The sequence below is a fragment of the Chrysochloris asiatica genome, unplaced genomic scaffold (assembly GCF_000296735.1).
Source record: "Chrysochloris asiatica unplaced genomic scaffold, ChrAsi1.0 scaffold00038, whole genome shotgun sequence".
NCBI lineage: Eukaryota > Metazoa > Chordata > Mammalia > Afrosoricida > Chrysochloridae > Chrysochloris > Chrysochloris asiatica.
This window is the reverse complement of record NW_006408556.1, coordinates 14,275,008-14,282,953: the sequence shown is the minus strand read 5'-3', so window position 1 is coordinate 14,282,953 and position 7,946 is coordinate 14,275,008. Positions and strand designations below refer to the sequence as shown.

Here is a 7,946-nt window from a genome sequence, read left to right as displayed (position 1 = left end):
CTGGGGCAACGACTAAGTGTGCCTGCATATACTAAAACTCAACAAAAATTTATAGACTTTGTCGGCTCACCCTTCTCCAGCATGGTCTTTCCTGACGTTTTCTACTTGCTAAAACACTAGTAGCCCTTTAAGCTGTTGCTCTGGATGCCCTATTAGAGCAAGAACCCTCCCGTTCCTACGCCACATACTGCTTCGTGGGTGCTCCCAATGCCTGCCTCTTTCAGAAAATTTAGCAGTGTTTCCAGGCTCGAAACCCCAGCTAGATCGTGAACTCCTACGAACAGGGCGCAGGCCCCTCACCCTTCCGCAGGTCCCGGGTCGCGGCCCCAGGTTTTAGGCCTCCGCCGCCCTCCCCGCCGCATCGGTGCCGGGAGGAAGACTGGGCTACAGGTCTCGCTCGTGAACCCACACTCGGCATCTGCTCCGAATCGATTGGAAAAAATGGCGCTACTTCCGCTCACGATGGCCTGAGACCCACCTCTTCCGGCGTCGAGGACGAGCTCGGGATGAACCGAGGGCGGGGCTGAGACAGGCTGCGAAGGGCAGCGGGGTCACAGCGGGGTCGTATGGGCGAATGGAGCTGAGAGCTCCAGGGATAAAGTTGCAATCTTTTACCGAGTCACAGGGCTCACAGGACACAAGAGCTAGGCCTGGCTTTGGTGACAGATCGTTTCCCAAAGAGCTTGGTTGTTGTTGTTAAGTACCATGGAGTCGGTTCCGACTCATAGTGACCCTGTACAGGGTTTCCGAGGCTGTAAATCTTCTGGGAGCAGAAAGCCTCATCTTTCTCCTGCGGAACAGCTGGTAATTTCAAACTGCTGACCTTGAGGTTAGCAGCCCGATTCACAACCACTGTGCTACCAGAGCTCCTAGGTTAGAACCCAGAATTTTAGGGATGCCCCTCTTCAGCACCCAGCTCCCATTTCAAATTCCAGACATTCCACAAACTCAGATCACACGTTTTGAGGTTTTAAATTAATTTTTATAAAATCTGAGCTGGCTGAGCTTCAGAGTACATACAGCAACAGCTCAGGCAGGGATGGGATTATCTGCTGGTCCCTGCCTCCCCAAGTGGGGAAGGAGGAGGTTTCAAGCCAACAGCTGCAACTCCACTCAGCTCCCAGTCAATGCTCAGGGCTCAAGCAGGAGAGGGGGTGGAAACAGGAGTGTGGGAATGCTCCTAAGGCTCAGATGGGATGCTGCCAGCTTCTCCCTTCTCCCCATTCCCTTTCCTTCCCTTCTCAGCAGGATCTGGCTGGCCTGGGGCAGAATGGAGGGCCAGGAGCAGTTGGAGAGGAGAGGATGGGTCAGAGCACCAAGGGAAGGGGCCTTTGGCCCCAAAGGGGGAGAGACCTAGGCCTCTGCCCCCACAACTTCCCACTGAGTTCACAGCAAAGAAAACACCTCTAGTACAACTCCATGTGGAGGTATATGGAGTGTTGGGTCCAAAGGGGCAGGCAGGTGAGAGATGGGGCAGGGGCAGTGAATACAACAGCAGGCTCAGGAGGGGAGATGGCAGACACACTTCCTCCTAGCCGTGGGAGGAGATGATGGGGCGACTGATATTGCTGTTGGTGGTCATGGCATTCAGCTCCCACCTAGAAAGGACAAGAGAAAGGGGAACTCCTACCCTCAAGGCCCAAACAGCTTCTTCCAAATACACCAGTCCCCTCAACATTCTTCTCCCTAACAGCCCTATTACATTTAATAATCAGATGCCACCCACCACCAAATCCAATCCCACCCACTCCTCCCCCTCCAAGTCAGTATGGATTTCCTGTTTATGTTTATATACATTCTTGTGTCCAAGCACCATAAATATAGTGCATCTCAACAAACCGCCTAGCTAACCTTGCCTGCTCTGCTCAGCTCCAACCAGGCAGATTCTCCACCTCACACCACCAGGAACTTCCTTTACTGCTCTTAACTAACTCCCATCTTTAAATGAGGTCTGACCAGATCCCTTACCCTCCCTGAAGCTTCCATGATCCATCCCACCACATTCAAATTAACCCATCTCTTTTTGACAATTCTTAAATTTTGCCAAAATTTACCAAGTACCTCCTCAGGCCAAGACCCTCCCCACAGTCCACTTGGTAGGAGGTAATGGTACAAATGTCAATGTTGGGTAAGTCCAGCTTTGTACACTCCATGGCACCATATACCGAACATACTGACCCTTAAGGGTAAAGAGCTGAACTGAACTGATATAAGGTGGGAAGTGTAGTGGGAAGTGTTACCTTAACAGGTAAATAGATACACTTATATACAAAGTTCACTTCTGGTGCTACATTTTGACTTAAGAATGGACTTCAAAGGGAAGCTAAACCAGGGCCATCTTCAATTTGGGAGGAATTTGATCCAGAGCATTCAAAACTTGTCTTTACAACTCAGTTCAAAGATTGAATCAAACCTTCTCATCATATTAACAAATCAACTGCACAGGCTCACATTTCTCAGGAAGTAAGGTTCCTGAGTTTGGCTCTGAAAAACTGGATTTGTATTTTTTTCATATACAGGTATTCCCTACTTTTTGAAGGTTCAATTTACACTACTGGACTTTTATAAAACACCTACATTAGTACCTGTTTTTGCTAACCAAAAGAAACGTAGAGAACATTTTGCTTTTACTAGAAAAAAAACAAAACAAAAAGGCAAAGTGAAACTAGCATTCAACAACATTAAAGAGTACCCCAAGCAGCAAGTGGTGCTGCCGAGTTCCTTCTGGGAAAACGACACTCAGCAGCAAGCCGCCATCACTTTGAACTGTGTCTGCGGACACCATACTAAAATTAGTGTTACCTTAGGTTTTCTGTGTTATTTAGTATGATTCTGGCAGTTATTGTTAGTCTGGGAATGCTCAAAAATTTGTCCCATACAAATGAATAGTAAATGCTTTTTTGCTTTATACCACTTCAGCTGAGGAAAGTTTCATAGGAACATTCTACTCTAAAACAATATGGGAAACTTGTAATTTACCGGTTAGCAGCTTCCTTACATGATGGTTATAACTGCATTTCCTTCCGTCTCCTTCCCCATAAGTACACTGTACAGTAAGCAAAATAAAAACTGCCCAAGCTAACCAGGTCATGCCTATATTGCCCTGCTTGCCCCCAACCAGTCTTTCCTTCCCAACCACAACATGCAGTACCTGATGTCATGGGGCAAACAGGACTGGTCCAAGTTATACTGAATCACGGCCAGTTTGCACAGGGTCTTCAGACTAGGGCCTTTAAGGGAAGAGGGGGACATGGGAAATGGTCAAAGCCAGGAAAGAACTCTGTCCTGGGTGTCACCACTGTAAGAGAGGGACTTCAATGGCAGAAGCACTTTGGGAATGAGTGTACTTACTAAAGTCCAAAATGTGTAAGTCAGAATGATCTATGAGGTCAAATTCATCTCCCAGACCTTCCTCAGGAGATGGACTATAGAGATAAAAAGAGAGTTGGCGGAGGTAGAGACTATCCCTGAGGTCCTCTTGCTTCAATACCTCCCACTCTCATGTTAATCATATATACAGAACCCTCCTGGATTCCTCCTCTCTCGCCTCCTAACCTGGTACCCCCAAAGAGGACAATCTTGTCACCAACAATACAGCAACACTGGCGCCGGCGGGGGCAGGGTCCCTTCCCCTTGGGTTCAATCTTCTTCCAGGTGAAGGACACTAAAGAAAAGTTTATATGGAGGAGAGGAGGTTCAGTGCCCCCACTACTACACCTATTAGGTTCATTTTTTTGCTTTCTCTCCCACTTCAACTGTTCCTTGTAACTCCCCTAAAGGCAGAGCTCCTTACCGGGGTTAAATTTCCAGAGGTCATGGAAATGCCGGTTCAGTCTTGCATTATAGCCACCAAAGATGTATAGCTCCCCATTGTAACCAACTGGAGTTGAGAAGAAAAGCAAGCGTGTGAGGGCAGTGGGTAGAAAAGGGGATTGGGCAGAGATTGGGCAGATACTTACAGGCTGAATGGCTTCGGCGCCCTTCAGGTAGCACTGGAGTGGATGGACAGTCTAGCCAGGCCTCTGTCCTGGTGTCAAAGACGCGAATGCGGTTGCAGTAAATCTCATTGTTAGAATGGAATGGCCCAAAGCGGTCAGCTCGGCCCCCAAAGACATACATGTGACTGCCCAACATGGTGGCTGAATGGAAGTCCCTCCAGCGTGCAGGGTTGCCCTGAACAGGACAGAAGGACCAGGTAGAGAGGAGGATTAGCAGGAAAAGGATGCTGCTCAGTTTCAGCTTCCTGTGACTTCTTCAGTTGAGGGTGGAGATCTGAAGAAAGCACAAACCTTTGTACCAATAAGGGTCCAGGTCATGGTATTCGTATCTAGCTTGTGAATGTCATTGGAAAAACAGTCCGCCTTAGTGGGGAAGAGGAAGGAGCAAAGTGAAAGAATACAAGAAGGGGCCCATGGTCACTCCTTGACCTGCATCCCTCCCTTCACATTCCGCAAACAAGCCAAAACCTCCCATTCCAACCATCTTCCGTTCCCCTCCTTCCTCTTCCCACCCTAAATCTCTAGTTTCTTCCCAGACCTACCAGCTGCTCATAGCCCCCAAATATGTACATGGTCTTGCCCAGGACGCAAGCTGAATGTCCATCCCGGGCACCAGGAACTGCTCCTGACACTCGGGGTGTAGACCACTTGTGAGTATCTGAGGAGATGAGAGTGGTCTAGGTAAGCAACCTAACACTCTCTCCTAAGTTCTGGGGTGTGTACTCCCCAGCCTCCTCTGCCAACCCATACCTTTCCCAGTCCCCCACCCAGGCACCTACTGACAACACAACCTCACAAGACCATACTCACTGACATCAAAGGCATAGAGCACATTGCAGGCCCCTTCGGTGTCATTTCGCCCGCCCCAAAGGAAGACTGTGTCATCTATGAGGACGGTTGAGTGTCCATATCGCATGTAGGGTACCACAGGAGCCTGGCCGCAGGTGGTAGGTCTCACCGGGGGCAGCTTTGTCCAACGCAAGGACACTGTGGGCATAGCTCAGCTCAGGCCTCAGACCCTCCCTCCAACCGGTCCACTTTTTCTCAAATCAGATATTCATTCTTCCCTCGCTCCCCCAGCCACAAGGACCACCGCGGAACCCCATTCAGCCACCTCATTCCCTCCCTGATTAGACATCCAGAGATGGCCCCAGCATTAGCTTACCTGCATTGAAAATGTGCACATCAATCTGGCGCAGTGTCTCATAGTCTTCACCAGAGCAGTAACCCCCGAAGGAGTAGACCCGGTGCCCAACAGCCACTGCGGCATGGTTCACCCTGCGGGGCCCGCCCTCCAGGTGCACTGTCCACCGTAACATCCCCTGGGTCACTGGTTACAGCAACATGCCCCCCCGGCACGGCCTGCTGCCTCTGCTACCTGCACACAAGTCAGGGTCATGGGCTCCCTCAGGCAAAGCCTCTGCCAGACTCACTGTGACTCTTCCCAGGACCAGCCCCAGCCTCCAAGTGTCACCCTGGTGGCCCTTCCTCACCACTCCTCCTTTGCAGGGACACTAGTCAACACCCAGGTGGCTGGCTTTGCCTCAGGGGAGTTACAGAGGTCAGGCAGCTAGTGCTAGCCCTGTGTTCTCCAACAGCAAAGGGTGGGGCAACTCTGACCTGATTGTTTACCAGCTCAGAATCTGCTGATCAAGGACTCAGCGTGATTGCCCCCACCCCCCCAAAGGGCTCCACCTTGTTTCTCCCCTGGCAAAGTCCCCTTCCTGGGCCAGGCATGTTCTTGTCTCTTTGGCTCTGCTCTGCTTACTGCCACCTCTCGAAGAATCTCTGTGCTCTTGAAGGCGGGGATAGGGATCTCAAAATACTCAGAGCTATTAATAGCGCAGTCAACCCCAGACGGCATACAAGCAGCACCGGTGCTTCCAAGCCCAAAAGCTTTTAGGGTTTCAGAGTGGAACAGAACCCCCAGCCCAGGATAGGGGTGGGACTGACATAGAATGGGGACTTCCATGTTACCATGGTTGGTTAGCCCCTCACAGGGAGCTCTGGTAAAGTTGAGCTGCTGTCATCGGGGTCACATAGGGCCCCCCACAGGCACAAGGAGTTCCTTTAAACAGCTGTACTTGGTATGCTGCCAAGATTAGGAGCTTAAGCCAGAAAGGTATGTGTCTGCTGGGGATGAGCCAGGTGAGGAGGCAGGCCTCTCGCAGCCTGCCCCTTCCCTGGACCTGCTATTGTAGTGCTAGAAACCAAGCTGTTCCCAGCAGCTCTTCTCCCACTTGGCTCCCTGAAAAGGGGATGGAGTGGCCATTTGCACTAGAAAGAGAAGATAAAAATGTCCTTAAACAAGAATGAGTACCAGCATGAGAAGTTATGGCCCCTTAAAGACAATCTGCCAACCCAGTAATAATGGCTATATTTGAGGGCTCTGTCAGGCAAATCTTTCTGCAACTTGGTACTGCCCTTGCTGGGGGGAGGCACCTGCTAAGATTTGAGTGGATCATCTGCTCTCTGTTTCAAGCAGTCCTGGCAGCAGGAAGAGGCAGTTGGAACATCAGGTACAGAGAAAGCTCAAATAAGGGAGGCTTCCAACAAGAAAGAGAGGCTATCTTCAGCTAGTTTTCCAGTCCCAACCCCTCACCCCAAGCTTTACCACTCAGCATAACTTGAAATAGCCCCAAAGAAATCTACTCTCTTGCTGCTCACTCCCTCCCTCAAGCCAAAATACCTTGGATCTCAAATCAAGGGGACAGATAGGTTAAAAGGGTTAAGAGTGGATGAGAATCACCGTTCATAGCTTCTGCTCCCCACTGCAAAGAATTTACAAGGGAAGAAATAAGCAATTCTAGCAGAAAGTGGAGAAAATTTTTTAGCTTCTTCTCCAAAAAGGCAAGTCAAGCTCACAGAAAACAAGCCCAGGGTCTCTCAAGGGCTCCTCTTATTTTTGGATCTCTCCATTCTCCATCACTGCCGCATTCTCAACCTTCTTCCGTTTCCTTCGTGCATCTACCCTCCTCCCTGGTCTCCTGTAATTTTCACGCCCCATTTCAGGACCTTCTAGATCTCCTGAGGGCTTTGCAGTTTTCTCATTTCCTTTTCTCCCACTACTCAGCTCCACCCGATAGCCCTCTAGTTTACCCTCCTCCAATTAGAGAAGAAAACAATGTCATTCCTTGGTCTCTTGGGTTAGGGTTATTCCTCCCTGAATCTGATGTTATCCTGGTCCTCTTCCTACTACCCCAGCCTCCCGCACAACATCTTTGCCACCTCATTCATTAAGCTCAGCTCCCCCATTCTTCTCAACCTAGTCGTGCTTCCAACTGCCTACAGTGCCCGCCGCTCTCCTAGTCACCAGATCTCTCCCAGCCTTCTCCCACATTCTTCTCCAGCCCTTTACCCTCATTAACACTCTCCTTTCCCATCATCCACCGCCCCCCCCATCCCCCAGTCCTTCCCCACCACTTCAGCTCTAGGCATGGACGTCGGAGCCCTCCCAAGTCTTAGTCTCCCTCCAAACCATCCTGGGATACCTGCCAGGCCGGGCCGGGGTGGGGCCGCGGGTCCTCGCTCTGCTAGCAGGCTAGAACCCGTTGCGCGCCAACCGACGACTCGGTACCCAACGAGGTAAACACAGCCAGATTCTCTTTTTGCGGCGGACAGCTGTGTGCGCACGTGCAATCGGAGCTAAGTCCCCGAGAACTCCTGGGATTTGTAGTCTACGGATTTCCGGAGGGATGGGAGGGCTTGTAGAGTGAGCTAGGATTTAGAGGAAAGATTCTGCGTGTACACAGATTTGTGTCAAGACCGGGGTCATTGGTCACTGGGTAATGTAGTCCTTTGTTGTCTGGGTAGGGAATGACAGAGGCGGAGCAAAAGGCGGATTGTTCCCGCCATGGCTCGCGCTCGTATCAATCATGATCATGGGGCGGGGCTGGAGGACTTGGAGCCCCAGCACGTCCTGTCCGGCCGGAAGTGAAGGTGTGGGTT

The 7,946-nt window shown here is 50.6% G+C and overlaps 1 protein-coding gene across 2 annotated transcripts; it reads right to left on the bottom strand.

Annotated features, from left to right (window-relative positions):
• Window positions 1–956: 956 nt before the first annotated feature.
• Window positions 957–7,738, bottom strand: KLHDC3 (kelch domain containing 3). Of its 2 annotated transcripts, XM_006860476.1 has the most exons (11): window positions 7,490–7,738; window positions 5,164–5,376; window positions 4,809–4,985; window positions 4,541–4,656; window positions 4,290–4,361; window positions 3,960–4,173; window positions 3,794–3,880; window positions 3,556–3,664; window positions 3,352–3,425; window positions 3,152–3,230; window positions 957–1,598 (listed from the first exon to the last, which is right to left on the bottom strand). In XM_006860476.1, the coding sequence occupies exons 2-11, from the start codon at window positions 5,315–5,317 to the stop codon at window positions 1,532–1,534; spliced, it is 1,149 nt and encodes a 382-aa protein (XP_006860538.1). In that variant the 5' UTR covers window positions 5,318–5,376; window positions 7,490–7,738; the 3' UTR covers window positions 957–1,531. The 2 variants fall into 2 exon arrangements, with proteins under 2 accessions (XP_006860538.1, XP_006860539.1); XM_006860477.1 differs by lacking the exons at window positions 4,809–4,985; window positions 7,490–7,738 and having other exon boundaries at window positions 965–1,598; window positions 5,164–5,529.
• Window positions 7,739–7,946: the final 208 nt, after the last annotated feature.

Coding starts and splice junctions, on each gene's coding strand:
- KLHDC3 (XM_006860476.1), bottom strand. CDS start 5,317: ATGTTACGGTGGACAGTGCACCTGGAGGGCGGGCCCCGCAGGGTGAAC. Junction 3,881..3,959: donor GCGCCGAAGCCATTCAGCCT/GTAAGTATCTGC, acceptor TCTCAACTCCAG/TTGGTTACAATGGGGAGCTA. Junction 3,665..3,793: donor CCTCTGGAAATTTAACCCCG/GTAAGGAGCTCT, acceptor ACTTTTCTTTAG/TGTCCTTCACCTGGAAGAAG.